Raw genomic sequence first — 23,629 nt, forward strand, 5'->3', positions numbered from 1 at the left:
AGATTCCATTGCCACCTTTGTCATGAGCCTATCACACAGTGCCTTATGAAAAGGCTTTTGAAAAGTCAAATATGTAGCATCCAATGCATTCCCATTGTTTATTTTTTTTCTGTTAACTCTTCAAAGATCTCAGTCAGTTTACCTAAGATTTTCAGAATCTGTGCTGACTTTTAAAAATTTTGTTTTTTATACTTATTTAGATATCATTGCCATCCTTGGCACTAAGCTGAATGGCCTGTAGTTCAGAAGTGTAATGTTATCTCTGCAGCACAACTTTGTTCCTGGGTTTTGTTGAACGTTGTGTATTGAATGCCCATACATTTGATCACCTTGACAATCATGCCTGAGTTCAGGGGAAGGATTGCTGCGTTGCCACCTGGTGTTTATCTTTATATATACACTGACAACTTAGTCCCTCATTCAACATTTTATATGACCACTGAAGTTAACTTTCAGAGGTTTCCTTGGACTTGTCCCTGCTCCACTACCACAATTTAATTGGAAGTATGGTGAAATGTTGGGTTTGAGGAAGTTCTCATCTAATGAGTCACAGAAGTTTAGTTAGACAGTGTTCTCTACTCTTCTATAGGATGTGTGCTCTAATATGAGTAATAACAAATCCTTGGGACTGAGGCCATAGACAAGGGAATTAAGTCAGATCTATGGAGCAAAAGGGTCTTGAGTCCCAGTCTGCTATGGAAGTAAGGTTGAGGGTAGTGAAGACCTTGGGGTTGAGGGATGAACGTTGTGAATGAAGGACAGTAGGTGTAATTTCACCCCACATGGAGATGCTAAAGTCCGTCCTTTTGTGAAGTACAGTCCATTTAATTGCAAATTACTTATGCTATTATGCTAAATTATCATACTTGTGTATGTTTGTTTTGCAGGTGGTCCAAATATGTGGGCTATCACTTCTGATGAGCGAGTCAAACATGACCAGCAATTTTTAAGTCTTAAACCAGTTGGAGGGTTACTTTCAGGTATGTGTCCACTAGAACTTTGAGAACTCAGTGCTTTTAAAGCACAGTTTTTTTTTTTAACATTCACTTTTAATGTCTGTCTGAGACTGCCAACTACTATGCAACAACTGTAGTCTGAAGTTAATGTTGTTTTCTCATTATACTAGTATAGAATTTGTGGTCTAACTGCACTTTACAAAGTGCAATCGAGTAAAAATCAATGATCCAGATTTTACAGTTGTAATGACAGTGACACTGAATGTTTCCAGTTATTACAGTACTCTATGAAATTGGCAGCAACTTTCTGTATCTGCATATGTACTATTACGTGTGAAAGTCCACAATTTGCTGTCACTGATTTCCTTGCTGCATGACACAATGCAATGTTGAGATTTCCATAGGTGGCAATGTTTTAAAAATAAGTCTGACAAGAACTTCACCTCATAATTACTATTAAATAATATCTATGGCCCTGAAAAACTAACCTTATAGTTCTATGATGTTATGTTTCTTTCCATTGTGATTTAAAAAGTCCATTGTATTTCACTGTAGGGTTTTTGTTCAAGTCTTCTGGTACTTCGGCTTCTAATGGATATGTCCTAATCTTTAATGCTCTTTGATCCTTCACTTTTTATGAATTTTACACTCAGTGCCTTTTACTTTGTGGTTTGTTTTCTGTGAGAACTTCTCAATGTTATGAAGATTACAAAGAGATGTTGATCACTTGGGTTAATGGGCTGAGGAGTGGCAGATGGAGTTTAACTTGGATAAATGTGAGGTATTGCACCTTGGTGAAACAAACAAGGGCAGGACTTACACAAATAAAAGTAGAGCCTTGAGTAGTGTTGTAGAACAGAGAGGCCTGGGGATTCAGGTACATAATTCTTTGAAGTTTGCTTCACATGTCGACAGGGTGGTTAAAAAGGCGTTTAACATGTTTGTCTTCAATGCTCACACCTTTGAGTAAAGGAGTTGGGAAGTTACATTGTGGTTGTACAAGAAGCTGGTGAGGCCTCTTCTGGAGTAGTGTCTCCAGTTCTGGTTGCCCTGTTTTGGGATGGATGTTATTAAGCTGGAGAGACTTCAGAAAATGTTTACCAGAATGTTGCTGGGAATGGAGAGTTTGAGTTATAAGGGGAGGCTGGATATGCTGGGACTTCTTTCACTGGAGCATAGGAGGTTGAGAGATGACCTTTATGGAGATTTTTAAAATGATGAGGGGTGTAGATGAGGCGAATAGCAGGTGTCTTTTCCCTAGGGTTGGTTCATGTGTGGAATGAACTAGCAGAGGAAGTGGTAAATACGTGTACATTTACAACGTTTAAAAGACATTTAGATAATGTTTGGCGGGATATGGACCGAGTGCAGGCAGGTAGGATTAGTTTAGTTTGTGATTACGGATGGCATGGACTGGTTGGACTAAAGGATCTGTTGCTGTGCTGTATGACTGTGACTAATTTGACCCTGCTTGATGATGTCACTCTTCCTGGATGCCAGAGATCCCATTGACGTGACACCAGAGTTAAGTTGGAAAAGGTGAAGGCCAGACCACAGGGATGTTTAGATCATTCATTGATGTTAGTTGATCATAAAACCCAGCTCAACAGTTCAGAATTGATGTGTAAACATCTCAACAAAAAAGTAATTCAGAGATTGTAGTACAACCTATTAAAATTTAAAAATAATTTTAGATGAACTATTGGGCTGGTATTAATTTTATAAAAGGGCTGACTGCATACGGAACGTGTCATTGTAGACTCGAAGGGCCTTTGCTGCACTGTATGAATCTATGAATTTACAAAGAGTATAGTATCCATCATTGGATGAATTTCAGTGATAGAATTGGTGGAAGTGTTAACGTGGTTTGACTTTAAATCTGCTTGTCATTCTTTGAAAACTTTAACAGATTTATCAAAACTAATAGATACTGAGATCAAACCTGACAACATTTTCATGTTGAGATAACAAGGTGTGGAGCTGGACGAACACCAGGGCAGGCAGCATCAGAGGAGCAGGAAGGCTGACGTTTCGGGTCTGGAGCCTTTTTCAGAAATTTTCATGTTTCTCTTTCCCTTTGCCTTTCTTGATGCATCAGAAGTAGTATTGCCATCTAACTTTAATTTACTGCTGTTTGACTGGAATCTACTTAATTTAACTTTTTACTTTGAGTTCACAATTTGGAACAAGCTTGTACAGCTTTTTTCAGTGAGGAATAGTTTTTTTTCCCCCATTGTAACATACAGTAAATATTGATTTTTATATTGTATTGAAAATGAATGATTCCAGTATATTACTTTAAATCTTTTTTGGTTTAAGGTATCTTTTTATTTTAAGAATAAATTGTATTGGGCACTTAGGAATATAGTACGCTTTCCTACGTCTTAACACTGTAGAACGTTTCCATAAAGCTACAGTTTAGGAATTTAAAAATCTACCATTGAATTTAACTAATTTGTCATGGTCCCTTCGGTCTCTTTTTGAACATGGAAATGTCCTGTACAGATTTCCCTGTAAGCCGCATGGCCACACAGTCTCTTGGGAAGCTCCCCTTCTAGAAGCCATTGCTGTGCACAGACCTCGGACGTCTACACAGCAGCAATTAAAATTACAGGGAACAGTGGTTACATACCATAAGCTCTTTCTATAGATTTCCTTAATTGGAAAGTAGGAAATGGACTGCAAACTTCCTGTGTTATGTATTTGCTGTAATGATTGATATTTTAAAAAATTCTTTCATGGAATGCGACCATACCTGGCGAGGCAGATTTTCTTAACGCTGCTTAATTGCCCTTGAGAAGGTGGTGTTTAGATGTGTTCTTGAACTGCTACAGTCCATCTGGTGCAGAAACTCTTGCAATGATGTTGGGAAGGGTGTTTCAGTTTTGATCCTCCAGCAGTAAAGGTACAGCACTATAAGTCCAAATCAGGATAGTATGTGACTTGGAAAGGAACTTGCAGTGATAGTGTCCCCATGCATCTCCTACTCATGAACTCCTGGCCACTAGATTAGGAGATGTTGTGTAGGACTCTTGTGAGTTGCTACAATGCCTCTTTTACGTATTAGATATGCTTTCTCTGTGTGTTTCGCAGGGAGAGCATGATTCTTTAAATTGGTTTGTGAGGTGCCAATGATGTGAACTTGCTTTACCCTGGATGGTGTTGATTTTTCTTTTGGAGCCAAACCCATCCAGGCAAGTGGGCAGTATTTCATCTGACCTTTGCTTAAAGATGATGAATAGGGTTCGCTGAACTGAGAGATATATTTTTCATTTCAGAATTCCTACTCTCCAACTGAATCTTGTAGCCATATTATTTACGTGGCTGGTCCTGTTAAGTTTCTGGTTAGTGATAATCCTAGGATGTTGATACAGGGGATTCAACAGTGGTAATGCCATGGAATGTCAAGGGGAGTTCTGCATTCTCCCTTGTTGTAGATGATCATTGCCTGACACTTGTACAACAGAAGTATTAATATTGGACACTGCTCACTGGAGTTAAAGAATGAGAGATGATCTCATTGAATCATATAGGATTCTTAAGAAGTTTGACGAGATAAATACGAAGAGGATGTTTTCCCTCATGGGAGGGTCTAGGACCAGAGGAAATAATCTCAGAATGAAGGCATGCCAGTTTAAGACTGAGATGAAGAGGAGTTTCTTCTCTGAGGATTGAGCGTCTTTGGAACTCGTAGCCACAGAGATCTGTAGAGCCAAAGTCCTTGTGTAATTAAGGCTGTGATAGATAGATAGATTCTTGATCAGTAGGGGAATTAAGGTGACAGGAAAGTAGACGCAAGGAGTGTCAGATGAGCCATAATCCTGTTGAATGGCGGTGCAGGCTCGAGGGGCCAAACAAACTCCTGTTCCTATTTCTTATGGTCATCTGCCCTCAACCTCTCCTGAGTTGGCTGCACTAATGTATCTAGCTCCTGTTCCTTTTCAAGGCACAGTTTGTATTTCACTATATTTCTGTTTGAGTCTCCAAGGTAAAAGATCCACACCAATGACTAAGACTTAGTATTGCTGTGCAGAGACACAAGACGCAAACAAAACATTCTAGTTTCTCCTGTCCACAGTCAGTGTTTACGCATCACTCCAACATCTGTTGACCAACTGGCGATCTCTCCAAGACAGTCTGATGCCAGTTCACCTTGTGTAACATATTCTAATATACAGAGTATTTGAGAAGTTTTTTTTTCCTCTTTTAGTTCTACCTCTTTGCAAAAATTTCATTGTTTCCAGGGTGATTAATGGTAAAGATGTTGACTGGTGATTTACTGGCTTGTATTAGCGATGTTGATAAATACTTCTTGCCCATCTATTTCAGCTAACTGGAATAATGATGCACTTCATAACTTATTTTTCCAGTTAGAAATTGGACTAAGTTTTTTGTTTTAAATTAGGTAATAGTTTTCTTAATTTAAATATGAGTCATTCTCATAAATGACCTAATATCACAATTTATTCCAACTTTAAGCATAAGAACTGCAGACTCTATATTTCTGGTTACTAAAGCTAATGATTTAATTCTTAAAGCTTATGCTAAACCTGGGTCAGTTGCTTTGAGTGACTTTGTACAAAGAAGTCAACAGCTGCAAAGCTTGAAACCAGAGACCAGTAACTGCTCAGATAGATTCGGTCACATAAACGATGCTGAAGGAACTGTTTTCTAAAGGTGTGAATGCTGAATTTAGTGATCATGACTTTTTAAGCATCTCACATGGGCAAAGCTTTGTAACTTGGCAATGATTTTGTCATGACTTTGCCATTATGCAGGTTTTAGTCAGTATACTTAAACCTTCATAACTGAATATGCACCATGAGGGAAGCAATGGTATCACTATATTATATTTGTTAGAGTAACCAACCTTTGTGAGTGCAGTGCATGCCACTGGAATATGTTTCAAATCAGAAAACAAGCAAAACCTGATTAACTGGTGCAGGTAGAGCTAACACAATGCAAAGAACTTGAAAAGCATCTGATTATTAACCTCTAATTCAAAAAGAAGATCTTATGCAGGTTGTCTGACTTGTGATAGGTGAACACAACATTCCTTCGTGAATGCATAAAAGCAAAAATCCAAATGTTGCCAGTACAGAATAGAAGCTGTGTTTCTGTGGGTCCAGGAGGCAAGCTCCCGAAAAACACTCAACATTTTGCACTACATTTTTTCTCGTACATTTTAAGCTGTCTTGTACTTCAATTTAAAACAAACAAAAGAAGTAAATTTGTTGCAATAGAAGCAATTTGGTGTCCGCTTTCTGAAAAGCTTGCTTACCCATTACAATTTCAAATCAATGCCTTTGACGCTATTCTCAGAAAATCCTAGCTGTGTCACACCTAGTTCACAGAGGCACTGGATGGCATTCATGTCCACGTCCTTTCTTTGGGAGGCCCTGTCTTGAATCCCTCCTAATTCATATTGGCACTGAGTTCCAGTTGCTTCAACATTTTAACCTGATACTCCCAATTCTCTCTTCTGCTCCATCTCCTCCTCCTCGCTCCCGCCCCCCCGGCTGAGACAAACATTATTTTGTCACCCACTCTCACACCATTGTTTGGTGTTCTTCGCACCCTGTACTAGAAGACTGAGTACCACCAAGTGGAATACAGCGGACAGTTTTTTGTCCCATTTGTAGAGTATCATGGGAATCATAGCAAAAGTAGAATGAGGATTCACTTGATTGTTGACAAAGGTAACAGGATACAGCTGTGAAGTACTTGACCAAATTAGGTGTGAATTCATCGGACCAAGAGAAAGTTCGGAGGAATATTAAATAAAATTGTTATCAGATTTGGGAAGTTAAATGAAAGACCATTTCCATTGGTTGGTGAATTAACACCATGAAAGCACAAATTTTCCAGAAAGTTAATGTCAGATTGGAAGGAATGTTTCCATGAAAAGTATATGAAATACGCTTCAAATGACTATTGAAACAAGATTGGTTATGATATTTAAGAAGGAATTAATTTAGCATTTCAAGAAAATTTGTAAAGATTAAGGAAAAGACAAATTTGTCCCGATTCTAGTGACTAGAAATCTTTATATAAAGACTTCGTATAACATTTTGTGCATCTTCATATAACACCGTCTAGAACAATATTGCAGAGTGCTTTACACCAAGTAGAATATACAAAGATGAAGGGAAATCTGGTCACTGTTGGGAAATGAAGACACAATCAAAGGGCACAGTTTAAAGATCATTTTGAAAACTGACGATCTGTTGACTAGTAAAGAGCTATTGGGAAGCTGCTGTAGATGATCCAATATAAGGAGCTGAAAGAACTTTGATCAGTGATGGAATAGCGAAGGCAAGGTATATCCAGTATTGGGAAAATTTTTCAGGCTAGAAGTGGTTGCAGAATCAAAGTATGCTTGAAGCAGGACTTGAACACAATGGCAAGGATTTTTTCATTGAGTTTGGGGTACTGAAAAATTGGTGGAGGCACATGGTAGTAAAGTTTTGGGCTTTGTGCAAGTTACAGCTGTCTACTATTTTTATGTCAGAAAGAATGGGCTATTTGAAGCAAAGAAGTATTTAGAATGTGTCCCCTTCAGTTATATTTTGTGAAGCACACATGGACAATCTTTAAGAAATCAAGCCTTGAGATTGTGGCCGTGGACGAGGGTGTCTATCAGAGATTGAGGAGTGTGCAGCTATGGGCATTATTTTGGAGATACAAGTCTTCAGCCCAATGCAACAACAGAGGCATGATCCCTTTTTCTCCTAAGCAAGTTTTGCATAGGGCCAGTTACAACACTGCATGTCTACAAGTTTGCACTTTTTACTTTTCTGAGATTCACGTCAGAATGTCTCATTGAGATGAAACTGTAGTTACATAGTGGTTCATAAATTATTATATTAAAATGTGTTTATTTTAATGCTTAACAGGTGACCAAGCTCGAAATTTCTTTCTGCAGTCTGGTTTGCCAAAGTTAGTACTGGCTGAAATATGGTGAGTACTGAAAACCGACCTTGCAATAAGTCACTTCATTTTCACAATGATCTCTTTGTCATATTTGAACTGCAGGCACTGAGACAAGTAAATATAACATAACATTTATAACCCAACGTAATGTGAAAACTGGGACTGGGCCTTTGTCCGACCAAACAGTTTTTCAAACTAGTGACTAAAGATCTGAGTGAAGCCTTGCCTGTCCAAATTTACTTTTAGCAACCACCAGTTAAACTAACCAAACTATCTTGTCCTCTTTGTGAGCAAATCATTGTAGCACTGTATTTATTGTGCTCATGAAGACACATTTTGTTATCCCGTGTTTCTTAGTTGCTAATCGGTAATTGATCTTTTTCATGTTTTTAAAAAAAGTTAATTTGCTGTTTGTTGCATATCTTGTTTTGTAAAGTTTCATTAGGCTATAATACTAAAACCTCAGTTATAGTCCTGATGTTTTTGATCCGGTTATTTTATGCATTGAGGCTGATATACTGTGATGTTTTCTTCTGATTGTTGTGTGTCACCCTTTATTTGATATCTCTCAATATTCCTGCCATAATCACTACCAATGATTGATCTGCATTTAGTGTGCTGTACTTAGCACTCAATGATTTCTTCAGTTGGAAGTGCAAGATCTATTATTTTACTACTGATTGTTTCTCCATAATTTAAACAACAAGCTGGGAGTCCCCAACAAACATCCGACTTATGACAGCTTGTACTTATGAACATGATCCCATAAAGAGGTATAATTTTAAAGGTCTGACATATGAACATTTACTGTACTTACAATTCGCTATTTTATGTTGTCCTGCATTGTGTTCCGATTTGCGTACAAATTGACTTATGAACGGACTCGGGAATTGAAACCTTTCGCAGCCCAGGGACTGCCTGTATTATTTCCACTGTAAACTTTAGTGAGATCCTAATAGAAGGATCTGTATAGATGATAAATCTAAATTCTCACGTGTTCAAGTTCTTCTACAGCTTTTCTCCACCCATCTCTGAAACTTGCTCCAGTCCTAATACTCCTCATAATCCCTGTGATTCTGTAATACATGTTCTCACCATTTCTTTCACCTCACCATTGATGGTCATATCTTCAGCTAAGTGGGCCCTAAGCTTCAGAATTCCATTGTTCTAACTCTGTCTCACTTCTGAAATCTACTTCTTCTAGCACACTTTTGGTCATCTGTATTAATATCTCTTTATGTGGCATTGTATCTGGCAATATGCCTGTGGAGCACCGTGGAAGGTTTTTTTTCACTAAGTTAATCGTACTTTCTAAAGGTTAATTGGTGTTGTAAAATAATGGTAAGCAAACAATAATGCCTGATAAAATATCAAATCATTTCAACAAATACTTGGCACTGTATTTTGCGCAGACTATTGTAACCAAATAGAGGATGATGTTGAAATATATTCACAAAATAAACTTCATGCGTAACGTTTTGAAATGTTTTCTATAGTAAATAACTTATAAAATTTATGGAAGAACTTATCATTGCAGATTTGTTATTTTAACATTTCTTAAACTGGGCTTATGCTTGGAGCAATGTTCTTTTAATACAGCTACAGGTGCATTATAACTTGCTACCTTTCATTCATAGGGAATATTCCACGCTGTACAAACATGATGCCTGCTTTCTTACATTACACACTTGTTCTTTATTTGGCCATTTTCTCCTGATGCCTCCTTTCTCTGTCGTCCAGTTACTTCTTTCCTGTCCCCTCTTTTTGGATAGTTTGTCTCCCGAAATCTTGACCCAACCCATCACTAGCCCTTTGCCTTCCAACTCTCTTTCTGCCCTTTGAAGCTGAAGTCCTGCTTGGATAAGCTCATTGCTACTCTCTGCTTCTCTTGGCAACTCCAGAGAGGCCCTCAAAGCATCATTAGTTGCATCTTGCAGAACACCCATTCCAACTGCACTATCCTCTTCTACTGTCGATCAGTTCATCCAGTATGCCTGTAGGACATAAATTTTGCTAACATTTTACTCATCCAAAATACCATGGCTTCCTCAAACTCTGTCACAGGCCACTATCAAGGCCCCTGTAGAAAATTTTCACACACAATAAAGACCTCACTGTGCATAACTCCCTAAACGCTCCTTCCCCTTACATCTTACAAGTCAGAGAAGCACTAGAACTTCTTTATCACACGATTGAATTGATGTATTATTGACTCTGCTCTTAGCTTTGCCCATCAAGTTAAATCTAAATCCTTCTTGCTCTGGAATTTCATGTGTTTCCTCACATCTCCCCCTCCTCCTCTCTCTCAGCTCAACTTATCAATGACCAGTATCAAGCTCTGTTCCCATTGAAGTATTGCCCACCCAATTTTCATTCCTGGCATCCATGCTAATATGATAATGCGGAAGGTTTCCGTTATTAAGTATTGTCTTCATGTTCAAAATTGCTGTCATTGCCTCTTGACCCCTCAATCCTGCAAATTGTTGGTCAACTGCAACTCACTTTGCTTTTCTAAGTCGGAAGCCAAAACATGCTCAAAAAATGTGTCCATTTTTACTGCAGCTCCTTATTTTAATCTTTTCAATTAAGTTCCCTTCCCTGCCACAGCACTGAAGTAGAATATTAAAATGTTTTTTCTTAAAATGATATTCGGTGTGTATCATCCAGTTCACTAAAACTGGCTTTGCTTTATTCCACTCTGAATCCAATCATGGCGAGAGCACTTCCAGCAAAGACTGCTCTTTGTGCCCCACAATGTTTTCTCTATTGCTCAAAGATTTGATCTGTTCCTCCATCTTCCTCATGAACGTTGCCAATGTTATCTACAAACTTAGAGGCAACTTCAACATGTATGTTGATGACAACTGACACTATCTTTATATTTCTCCCAGACCCCTAGTATTCCTGTAATTATACTACCCACTTGATCATGGAAAAGTTTCATTTACTAATTAAATATTAAGAAATTCAAGGTTGTTGTCTTTGGCCCGCAATTTCTGCAACATTTCCAACAATTAATTTCATCTCCCCAACCATAGTGTCAGTCTAAACCAGACTGTTTGCAATTTCAGTGCCCTTTGACCTGATTTTCTGAAACCCATATCGTGTTTAACATAAAATCCACTTATGTTCACCTCCATAAGTGCCCACTACTATTGCTGACACAACTTGCTTTGTTTAAATTCTTATCTATTCTTTTGTCATTTCCAGATTTGAATAAAATGTTTCCTAGTTATGACTTCAATTACTCCTCTTTCTGTAAACTTTAGCTCATTTTAGAAGCCAATGTAAGTATTCAGCTCCAGACAAAATCGTGTTCCTCATTACCCTTCTCTGATGTGCATTGATTTCTTCCCTTCCAGTCTCTCAAATTTAAAACTCTGATCTTCATGTTTGAATCTCTTTAAGACCTTGCCTTTCATTAGCTCTAACCTGATTGTTGCAGTATTCCCCAAAACCTTTTGACTTTCTATGTCGACATTTTGTGCTAACATTTGCAATCGTGCCTTCAGGTGTCTATGCTTCATACTACAGAGTTTTGTTCTTAAACCTCTCCAACTTTATACCTCCTTTCTCCTTTTAAGCTGCAATAGATTTATGTACTTCTAATGTGCATTCATGCCCACTCAAAAAGGGTACCTTTATATTCCGCAATGATATTCAAAAGGGCACCTTACCTCTCCAAAAGGGTACTCTACTTATCCAAGGAACCCTACAAAGCTTACACTTGATCCCAACATGTCTAATCTTCACATGTCATTTTTCCCACTCCCACTGATATTCAGACATGACTGGAGCCAGCTACTGCTTTATATCACCATTCGCCTCCATTGGAATATGGATGTGCAAGTCTCTGCAATGTAAGTTGTCAATTTTTTTCTTCCCTTCTCCATAGGACCCTGGCAGACCTGAACAAGGACGGAAAGATGGACCAGCAGGAATTTTCCATAGCAATGAAACTAATCAAGATGACCCTTCAAGGTCACCCAATGCCCAAGACTCTTCCAACTGTTATGAAACACCCACCAATCCCTTCACCCTTGGGCTCTGCACGATTTGGTAAATAAAATCCTCCTAACAAATGTAGAGTGGACTATTTAATGTACTGTACTTGGTCCTCATATAATATCTTAATGCATCATTCAAACTGCATTTATTGTAATTGGTTTAATAAAGGTAGTTTTGAGGCAATACATATTTGTGCTTTCTTAATCTTGCCTGTAGCAACGTGCATTGAAAATTGAGATGAATGTAGTTTTAAAGTGAAGTGGGGGTAGCACGAGTGTAATTGAACAAGGCTATACAGATGCAATTCATAACCCATTCTAAAAGTTTAAATTCTGCCCTTATTTTCACACTTGTTACATATTTTTAATGTAATTAATCATGCTTTCAGTAATCATGAGTACTGCTGTTTAATGTTACATATTTTAGTGTGCTTCTCCAAAGAATGCCTAAATCCAGTAATTCACCTGGGACTTCAGAATAGTTTAAATGGACATTGTACAAAATCTGAATGATCCAAGCACTCAACGTTCCTCTAGTTTTTATATTGAGAAGACCAAACTGTTGTCTGCTATCTCCAACATGAGCACCATTCATGAGCCATTGAGCTAATCACTGTCTGATTGTTATCTGAAGCTGAACCAGGAGAGATTTGCAACCTCTGCATTCACAATGATCCCAAACTTGTAAACCCATACTCTCCCTGTCACCAAAATTGCCTGCTTTCACCTCTGAACTGTCATCTGCCTCTGCCTATTTTGTATTAAAACACTTTTCCGTGCTTTTGTTTTTACCTCTCGATAAAGTATTCCAATAGTCACCTGGTAGGCCTTCAATCTTCCACCGTCCTCTGCCTGTATACTTCAGCTGTGCAGTTTGGAACAGCTTGTCATCATCTCTGTGCTCACTAACTTTTGTTGCTTCCTGGTGTAGAAATTCCACAAATTTGAAACAGTCTTCAAATCTATTAGATAGGCATATGGATGATACTATAAGGCAGGGGTGAAGGTTAGATAGACCTTAGGTTTAGGGTAAAAGTTCAACACAACATCGTGGGCCAAAGGGCCTGTACTGTGCTGTACTGTTCTATGTTCTGTGTTCTATGTAAATCCCTTGGTAGCCTGGCCTTCTCCTGCTCTACAACCCTTCGAGATTTTTGTGTTTCCCAACTCCTGTCTTGAGCATTCCAGACTTTGTTCACCACTTTATTGGTATTTGTGCCTTTACCCTCTTGGCCCTAAAGTATAAAATTAAATGATTAAATCTTCACCTCTTGACTTCTGTCCTCCTTTAAGATGCTTCTTTTCGTCACCTGTCTTTACTATATCTCTATTGGGATAGCTTGCTTGGTGTCAAATTTTATTTGAAAATGTTCTTATGAAGCATGTTGGGATATTCTGCTTGGTACTAATAAAAGCAACTTTTTGTTCCTGAATTCCTAATGTTAACTTTGAAAATTGTTAATTATTTGGTGTTAATGTGTCATTTTCTGCTTAATTATGTAAAATGGCGAGTATTTAGAAGAATTGTCCATAATGCTGAATTACAAATTGTTCATGTTTAACTTCCAAAACAGGGATGGGAAGTATGCCAAATCTGTCAGTCCCACCAAACATGCCTTCATTTGCTTCCTTGGCTCCCACATCGTCATTGACCTCAGGGACAACAATGCCACCTTTGGGTATGTCAGTTCCCCTGCTTCCTGCTGTTAGTACATCAGCATTGCCAAATGGTACATCTATTCTTATACCTCCAATGTCTGCACAGAGTTCTGCAAGTAAGTAATATAAGCCGATTTGATTTATAACTTCAGACTTGGTTTTTTTAAACTAAACATTCCTTATAGTCTTTTGTTTTTTCCTACTTGTCCATCATAGATTTTTTTCTTTTAAATTTTTATTTCGAGAAAATGAAATAGAGCTCTTCATTGTTTCATATGTTGTAATAAGTGATGCCCTGTTTTAAAAACACAGATGGTTGTGCTAACTATTGGAAGTATTCAGTTTTCCGTTTCAAACATGTCCCAATCCAACATATCCAAGGTGAGAGATGAGGGATTCTCATTGCATCAGTTGGATTTGAATTGAATGGGACTGCCTACAGCTGATAGGCCCGTCCTGGGTCATTAATAACAATGAAATGTCATTGTTGCATGCTGACTATTACTTTGAAATAAAACGTAGCTTACCTTGAACATATAATTCATCCCTCTTTTTGCTGTAGGTCTCAAAGAAGCATTGATGTAGAATGCTGAAAATGCACAGCATGATCAATAAGCATCTGAAAATGAAAGATTGATTAATGTTTTGAGTGTGACCCTTTATTAGACTTGATGTTCTTTTCCAGCATTTCTATTTCTCAGATTTAAAACATTCATATTTTAATTGTAACTTAAGTGCTTAATGTTCTGCTATATTAAGGCAGCTTTGACATTTTCATGAAGTAAAATTCTGTAGATGCTGGAATTCTGAAAAAAGAACAGAAAATGGTGGCACACTCAGCTAGTCTGGCAACATGTGACAAAAGAAATAAAGTTAACCTTTCAGGCATGACCTTTAATCAGAACAAGGAGACATTAGAAATGTAATGACTTTCAAGTCAGTAAAATTGGAGAGGGTGAAAGAAAAATGAAAGCCTGTGATGGATGGGGCAGAAGACAGGAGACATAAAGTGACAAAAGAGATGGTTAGGCAGAATGGATAGAGAATAGTAGTAGGGCAGTTAAAGAATGAAACGATGACTCCAAAGACGATGTAAATGGCAGAATATGAACTATTACAAGAAAAAATTAGGACTGATGCCTGCAAGGAAAAGGGCACAAAATTGATGAAGGGCAGTGGTGATCAGAGCAGAGATTATATTTTGAAATTATGCCTGCGTTGACTTCAGAAGGCTATGAAATGCCTAATCAGTAGATGAGATGCTGTTCCTGGAGTTTGTATTGAACTTCATTGCATGAGAGAAGTTTGGAGAATTAATACAGACGGTCTGCAGAATCTTGAGATTCTGCTTGTGAACTAAGCAGAGATGTTCCACAGACTGATCTCCCAATCTGCGTTTCATTTTTGTAGCGTAGAGGAGACCACAATGTGAGCACCAAATATTTTGAGAAATTGAAGGGAGTACATGTAATTTGCTGCTTCACCCAGAAGGATTCTTTTGGGGCTCTGGAGGGTTAGGTGAGAGAATTTGAAGCATTATCTCTTTTTCTATTTCTACAGATGTAGCCAGATCTTTGAGTACTTCCAGTATTATATACTTTTATTTGCCTTTTCATTAATCATTACAAATGCTCAGTTAACTGAAAATGAATTTATTTCTCATCAATTAATGTTTTGCTAATTAACTCATTAATTTATCTGTGGCTGTCTCCAAGGTAAATGCATCATAATGCAACACAGCCTTGTATTTTATTCACTGCCTGTCATTCTCAATTTTGGTATCTTTGAAGGAATTAGTAACATTAGTTAGCTAATATTAATATAAAAATTATAAATTCCTGTTAATAACCACAATCCACAGTTGACATTTAAGGCAGAATAAGTTCTATAATAATATGGGTTGTAGGTTATTTATCGAAATAAGGTCTTCATCTCCAAACATTCCCTCTTTCTATGCACCCTCCTTTACCATGTTCCTTTTCCTGGATTTATAGTTTCAGCACTCTTGCTGAAAGTTCAAGTTTTCTCCAGCAAATCGATCCAAATAGTTGGTTTCCATTCTAAACTCCATTTAGCATGTTTGCTAGTGGGCAGGAAGCTGGATAGTTTGATCTGAACTTTGCCAGTTTTGGTATTGTTTTAACATGCAGTGATACACGCCTCTCCTTTGACAGTGGATCATATTTTGTAGTTGAAGTGTCTCCACACAATAGCTGAACGTTAATGTGCAGTTACAGCTTTCTAACGGACATAGTAGTTACTGTTCTATTTAACCGAAACCACTGCTTAAAGTTGGATGTTGTTCAAGACCCATGTTTGCTGGAAGTACAGCAGTACTTAGGTTGTTTTTAAGGCTAACCACTAAACATTAATTGTAAGGAAGACATTTTTCATCTAACCAACTAGTTGTGAAAGTATTTGAGTCAAACAATACAGAGGCACAGTTATAAGAATGTAACAAATAGGAACAGGAGTAGGCTGTTCAGCCCCTCAAGCCTGCTTCAGTATTCAATAGGATCATGACTAATCCAACATGCTTCACGTCCACTTTTCTGCCCTTTCCCTATAACCCTTGATTTCCCTATTGATTAAGAATCTATCTATCTCAGCCTTAAATATATGTGAGGACTCTACCCCACAGCTATCTATGGCAAGGAGTTCCAAAGATACTCAACTTTGAGAGAAGAAATTCTTCTTCATCTCGGTCTTAAATTGGCATCCCTTTTTTCTGAGACTATTCCCTCTGGTTGTAGGAAACATCATCTTCGTATTTAGCCTGTCAAACCCCTTAAGAATCCTATATGTTTCAATGAAATCACCTCTCGTTTTAAATTCCAATGAGTTGTACATTGATGCATAATTTTGACCTGCCTCCACACTGTCCCTTCTTAACAGTTAAAGAGTAGGTTTAACCTACCAGCTGCTTTACAGATGTGTTCCTTTGCCCTTGATAGAGTAATGAACATCATATTCTGGTGTATGGAGGGAAGTTTTGAAGTAAATTATGTAATGTGGAAGGAACCTATTATTGTATTTCTATCCTGAACTTTGTTTCTCATGTCATGCTGTTCATTATTTTTTAGCACTCCCCCATTCTGGACCTCTGAGGCAGCCTTTAGCAGGATTTGGAGGCACTGGCCTGCAGAAGGCTCAGTCATTGATTGATCTTGGCTCCAGCAGGTACAAGCAGAACTTATTTTTATATAATATTGCTCTGTCCAATTTGGACGCATTACACAGAGGAGATATGTGTTGCAAATTTAGTCATCTGACTAAAACAAACCAATACTGTTCTGAGTTAAAGTAAACATTACATAAGTAGACGTTTTATTTCCTGCTGAAACTGTTGAATCAGTCAGGAGCAAAGCAACATTATTGATCAGAAATTTAATAGATTTATATTTTGTTTCCAATAATCCAGATAAACATCTTGTGATTATTTATTCTTACTTGACAAGCTGTCAGAAAATCCTTCTCCTATCCGTCGCATGATAGAGAACATGTACATTTTGAAAAGTTTCAAGGAAAACAGTTAGTGAAATTATTGCAAATTTATAATTTGATCCTGCCCCACTGGATAAGTATTACCATAATATGGTAAACACAACAGGTTTTTTTGTTTAAAGATCCATAAGACGTAGGAGCAGAAATTAGGCTATTCAGCCCATTGAGTCTGCTCCGCCATTCTATCATGGCTGATAAGTTCCTCAACCCCATTCTTCCACTTTCTGCCCACAACCCTTGATCCCCTTCATAATCAAGAACCTATCTATCTCAGTCTTAAATGTACCCAATGACCTGGCCTCTGCAGCCTTCTGTGGCAGTGAATTCCATAGATTGACCACTCTCTGGCTGAAGAAGTTTCTCCTTATCTCCATTCTAATTGGTCTTCCCTTTACTCTAAGGCTGTGCCCTTGGGTCCCAGTCTCTCCTACTAATGGAAACACCTTCCCAACATCCAGTCTGTCCAGGCCATTCAGTATTCTGTAAGTTTCAATTAGATCCCCCCCTCATCCTTCTAAACTCCAATGCATATAGTCCCGGAGTCCTCAAATGTTCCTCATATGTTAAGCTTTTCATTCCTGGGACCATTCCTGAACCCACTCCAGAGCCAGTATAACATTAGTGAGATATGGGGCCCAAAACTGCACATAATACTCCAAATGTGGCCTGACCAGAGCCTTATAAAGCCTCAGTAGTACATCCCTGCTTTTATATTCAAGTCCTCTCAAAATAAATGCCAACATTGCAATTGCCTTCCTGATTACTGACTCAACCTGCAAGTTTACCTTGAGGGAATCCTGGACTAGAACTCCCAAGTCTCTTTGCACTTCAGACTTCTGAATTTTCTCCCCATTTAGAAAATAGTCCATGCTTTTATTCTTCTTACCAAAGTGCATGACCTCTCACTTTCCCACTTTGTACTCCATCTGCCACTTCTTTGCCCACTGTCCTAACCTGTCCAAATCCTTCTGCAGCTTCCCCACCTCCTTAATACTACCTGTCTCTCCACCTATCTTTGTACCATCTGCAAACTTAGCCAGAATGCCCACAGTTCCTTCATCTAGATCATTAATGTATAAAGTGAAAAGTTGTGGTCCCAACACTGACCCTTGCGGAACACCATTTGTCACCTGCTGCCATCCTGAGAAAGACCCTTTTATCCCCACTGTCTGCTTTCTGCCACACAGCCAATCTTCTATCCATGCTAGCATCTTGCTTCTAACACCATGAGCCCTCATCTTACTCAGCAGCCTCCTGTGCGGCACCTTATCAAAGGCCACCTTGAAGTCCAGGTAGATAACATTCATTGGCTGTCCTTGGTCTACCCTGCTCGTTACTTCCTCAAAGAATTCTAGCAGATTTGTCAGCATGACCTCCCCTTGATGAAACCATGCTGACTTTGCCCTGTTTTACCATATACTTCCAAATATTCAGAAAGCTCATCCTTTACAAATGGACTCCAAAATCTTACCCACGACTGCGGTTAGGCTAATCGGCCTGTAATTTTCCGTCTTTTGCCTGACTCCCTTTTTTAACAGTGGTATCACGTTAACGATTTTTCAGTCCTCTTGGACCCTCCTTTGCAATTCCTTTTTCAGTTAAAATAGAAGAATGTCTATTTCACACAATAATTAACAGGTTGATTAATGAAACATGATTGAGTGTGTTTTTTTTTAATTGGTTGCCTAATACTGCAACATAGGCATTCCCCTGTTAATTATTGTAAGGAATTTCAGTTAATCTTTGAAAGAGAGAGCATAGTGAAAATAGGGAGAACTTGGTGATTCAGCCCCAGCCTCTTGGCATTCACAGAGCCATGTGGAATTTGACACCTCAGTTGTGTTGATACATTTGGCAAATGCAGAATACCAAACACTGATTTTGTTTATAAAGTGTCTTGTTTTTGAAGGCTCACCAGCAGCTGAATGAGGATTGTTCTTTAATCTTTATATTGACTACATCTGGATGTAAAACATCCTCATTACAGAATGTAACTCTTTTGTCCGTGTTCATAGAATGCCACGATTGAAAAAGTTGTCATTATAGGCTAAACAAACACACTTGTAATAGTTCATTAATAGATTCATGAACATGTTAACACATTTGTATAATGTTACTTTGTCCACAATTTTAAATAGGTAATATTTGTTACAACAGTGAAGAGGAATATTTCAAACAAGTGCATAAGTCTGCTTTTTGAAATGGTAACAAATGGCTGTTTAAATTTTTGTCAATGAGCTTTTTAAAATGCAATTTTTTGAAATGAAAGACTGACAGAATTGTTGAGAATGGTCCTCTAAGAGCTGCTGTTTGCTAGTGCTGTGCGTAAGTTTTGCTTTGTTATTGTTATAGTTATAGTTGAATTTGACAACCCAGTAAGATAGTAGAGTTGAGGTGGTCGAATGTTAGGATATCAATTGTGTAAGATTCAGTTATGGTAATACTATTGAATATAACCAGTTATGGTTAGATTCTCTCTTCTTGGAGATGGTCATTGCTTGGCATATCAATGGCTTGTTTGCTGCCTACCACTCATCAGCCTAAGCCTGGGTGTTTTCCAAGGGGGCAAGGACTGCTTCAGTACCTGAGGAGTTGTGAATGGCACTGAACTATGTGTCATTATCGGCAAGCATTCCTATTTCTAACTATGATGGAGAGAAGATCATTGATGAAACGGCTGAAAGGCAATACCCTAAGGACCTTGATTGACGCCCAGCAACCACCTTACACATTCACGCCCTCACCCACTGTACACAACAGCAGTGTACGTGATGCACTGTAGAATCTTGTCAAACCTCCTTTGGCAGGAGCATCTAAATCTACACAGTTTACCAGCTAGAAGGACATGGGCAGAACACCGCCACGTGGTTCCCCTCCAAATTGCACTTCATTTTAACTTGGAGCTACGCAGTGATTGCTTAGTTATCTCTGGGTCAGAATTATGGTGCTGCCTTACCATCAAGACTACGGGACTGTACAGTACAAGAACGTGGCTCACAAGGTAATTGGGTATGGGCAACTTAAATTGACATTTCTATGAGGCTCACACCCCATGATCAAATGTGAAAAGAAGTTCCACCAGCAGTTTTCTCCTCCATCTCATGCCTGTCCACAAGACTGATGGGATGTATTTCAAGATCCAACTGAAAGGAAGCAAGAGCCCGAACTCGAAGACTGTAGACAAGGATCTAGCTCTCAATATATCTGAACTCCAGTGGTTCAGCCATATGTAGCAAGTCACTGCTGACCTTTTGCTACTTCCTGAAAAAACAATCACTTCCTTATGAGCAATGGTTGTCAGGATGCCTATCATTGGAGGGCCATTGTAATCCCTTACGTGCCCAAATGTAAATGAAGTATACTGTTGTCAAATTCCACCTATTAGGAGTCCAGATTCCCAGCCCAAAAATTGCTCTGCCATTCTGACAGAGTGGACAAGATTTGGCCCACAGTAATTTTTACATCTTATTGTGTTGATGAAATGTAGGACCATGAACTTTAAGACTTTGTATTTTCAGGAACAAAAACAGAAGTTGCTGGAAAAGCTCAGCAGATCTGGCAGCATCTGTGAAGAAAAAGTCAGGGTTAACGTTTCAGGTCCGGTGACCCTTCCTCTGAACTGATGGTAGCTGGGAAAATGTGGTTTATATGCAGAAAATAGGGAGGGGGATGGAGTAGGGAGTAAACAATCGGATAGAGATTGAAGAGAGAGAAGAGCAGTTGGATAGACGAAGGAGTTGATAGCGATCTGGCTGGGGGGGTGAGTTGCTGTTAATGGGGACTGTAAGTTGCCAACAATAGGTAGTGTGTAATGGCAGACAATGTGATAACAAGTGCTCGTTTATCTCCTCCCTCACCACTATCTAAGGGCCCAAACATACTTTCCAGGTGAAACGATACTTCACCTACGGTTCCCAGAATCTAGTCTACTGCATTCACTGCTCACAATATGGTCTCCTCTACATTGGGGAAACAAAGCGTAAACTGAGTGACCGCTTCACAGAACATCTATGTTCTGCTTGCAACAAAGACCCTAAGCTACCTGTTGCCTGCCACTTTAACACACCACTCTGTTCTCTGGCCAACATCTCTGTCTCTGGCTTACTGCAGTGTTCAGTGAAGCTCAACGCAAGCTGGAAGGACAACACCTCATTTTTCGCTTGGGGACTCTGCAGCCCTCCAGACTCAATATCGAGTTCAATAATGTTAGGGCCTAAACTCTCCCATGTCCTAGCCCTGTATCCCACACACCAGGCCTGTTATCTCGTAACCTGCCATTACACATTACCTATTGTTAGTCACTAACGGTACCTATTGGCAGCTATTCACCCTCCTAGCCAGATTGTTAGCAACTCCTTTGTCTATCCAACTGCTGTTTTCTCTCTTTGGGCTCTATCCTATTGTTTACTCCCTACCCCATACCCCTCCCCATTTTCTGCATATAAACCAACGTTTTCCCAGCTACTATCAATTCTGAGGACGGGTCACTGGACCCGAAACGTTAACTCTGATTTTTTTTCTTCACAGATGCTGCCAGACCTGCTGAGCTTTTCCAGCAACTTCTGCTTTTGTTCCTGATTTGCAGCATCCACAGTTCTTTCGTTTTTTATTTCATATTTTCGGCATTTGTTCTTGAAGAAGTTGTAATTTTCATGTAAATAGTGTGAGGTCGATTGCTTTGAAACTTTGTGACTGAAATTTCCAATGATTAACTTTTGCTCTTTCTGTTTCCTTTCTTGTAGCAGTTCATCATCATCTAATACTTCTCTCACGTCACCAAAAGTGAGTTCCTCTGACTGGGGAGTTCCTCAGTCTGCAAGGCTCAAATATCGACAGTTGTTCAATGGCCTTGATAAATCCATGAGTGGCTACCTCTCAGGTCCGTTAAAAATATATATATATATATCGTTGATTAAGCTTTTTTCTTTCATGCAGACTTAATGTTGGTCATTTGGTTGAACATTCCACTTTAGAACCTCACCCATCACAATCCAACTCATGACGAATTGTGTTGGAAATATCAATTGAAGAATTATTTCCATTGAAGATGCAGTCTGCGACAAGACAATTTCCATTCTAACTTAATGAGAATATGCATACGTTTAAAAGTATAAATGTTTGCATTAAAGGGACATTAATTGTGGGGGATATTTAAAACTCAGCCCAGACACACACACAATCCCTCCTGATTTTCAGTGCCCCATTATTCAGACGTAACATAAACATTTGGATTCAAGGTACTGTTTCCTGTTCGCTAAACTTTTATCTGGTTGGGATGAGGAAAATAATGACCTGTCCAGGTTTTGCTAAATATGAATAGGCAGTAATAGTTGAAGTACTTATTTAATTTTTATTGCTACAAGTACCTTGCTAATTGAAATGTTTTAATCAGAAAAGGCAAAAATTGTGTAACACAAATAGTGAGGCTGTACTGAATGAAGGACAATGCCTCTGGCTGTTATAAGTACTATATGCTAGCCTGCTAATGATTTGGATTTGTTTTCAGGCCCCCAAGCCAGAAATGCTCTTGTACAGTCCAATTTGTCTCACAACCAACTAGCTACCATATGGTGAGTTCTTCTAGATGATTTTATGGTCAGAAGCTTCCACCTGTTGACACAGTGTCCAATTAATTGATTTTCAGATTTAATTCAAAGCGCTAATTGTTGAATATTGCAGGATTTTGCACAGTATGATGTTTCCTGTTGGTGCTGCTTAAAACCCTGTTATGTTTTGTGTCATAAGTTGCAATCTGATTGAAGAGGTATGAGAAAAATCTGTTGGGTACTGCATCTGGCTGTTCTTATATATAAAAAAAGCTACAGTCATTTGTTTTTAATATGTATTGCTTGTTAGGTAAAACAACTTGTGGTGCTTAAGAGCGAATGCTGGTCATGAAAAGGATGTTGTAGCAGTCGGGGTGGCATTAAAAGCATTATGGAAGAGAGAAGTTTTGTGGAGGTTTTGAAAAGAAAACACAGCAGGCTACATATAACACAGCGAAGTACCTCTGAATAGTTTTCTTTGTTTACAGAGATGTAATTAAATGTAATTGTGTTCAGAAGGAGCCATGGTATAAATAACCAAAAACTACTTCAAAGGATATGTTGTGCAGGAGTGGGAAGTGGGTGTGGGATTCTGAAGCTGAAAGAGGTGCCACCAATTGTAGAGTAGGCAGCATGGATGCAGAATAGGTCAAATATGGAGGAAAACGAGTGCTGGAGGATGGTATAGGGGATAAATTAAAGCTTGGAAAACATATAGATATGAGGATGAGAATTTTCAGTTGTTGGAAGGCCAGGGTCAACGTAGGTAGGAAAGGCAGGGCTGGTGAGTCCTCTGGGATAGAATAGGGTCAGCAGTATTTTGAACAAGCTGATTTGAATTGAATTGAAAGGTGGAGAGTGGTGATTACCCAGGAGAACATGGGAATTTAGGGAGGCATAATAGTATTGTCACTGGTCTAGTAATCCAGGGATCCAGGCTAGAAGTAAAAAAAATCTAAACTTAAAACAAACTCAGTCTGATGTTGACCAGGAAACCATTGTCAATTGTCATAAAAGCCCATGT

At 38.7% G+C, this 23,629-nt stretch overlaps 1 protein-coding gene across 5 annotated transcripts in view; it reads left to right on the plus strand.

The window, feature by feature from the left end:
• LOC109919692 (intersectin-2) overlaps window positions 1-23,629 on the plus strand; it is a 134,218-nt gene that overhangs the window by 59,427 nt on the left and 51,162 nt on the right. For all 5 annotated transcript variants that reach the window (XM_048596667.1, XM_048596668.1, XM_048596666.1 and 2 more), the window contains 7 exons: window positions 888-980; window positions 7,853-7,916; window positions 11,785-11,948; window positions 13,471-13,671; window positions 16,639-16,735; window positions 21,802-21,938; window positions 22,566-22,629. In XM_048596667.1, the coding sequence (XP_048452624.1) occupies window positions 888-980; window positions 7,853-7,916; window positions 11,785-11,948; window positions 13,471-13,671; window positions 16,639-16,735; window positions 21,802-21,938; window positions 22,566-22,629 (820 nt within the window). The remainder of the gene's footprint in view (window positions 1-887; window positions 981-7,852; window positions 7,917-11,784; window positions 11,949-13,470; window positions 13,672-16,638; window positions 16,736-21,801; window positions 21,939-22,565; window positions 22,630-23,629) is intronic.

This window comes from Rhincodon typus, chromosome 5, assembly GCF_021869965.1.
Source record: "Rhincodon typus isolate 14 chromosome 5, sRhiTyp1.1, whole genome shotgun sequence".
In the NCBI taxonomy this organism is placed as follows: domain Eukaryota; kingdom Metazoa; phylum Chordata; class Chondrichthyes; order Orectolobiformes; family Rhincodontidae; genus Rhincodon; species Rhincodon typus.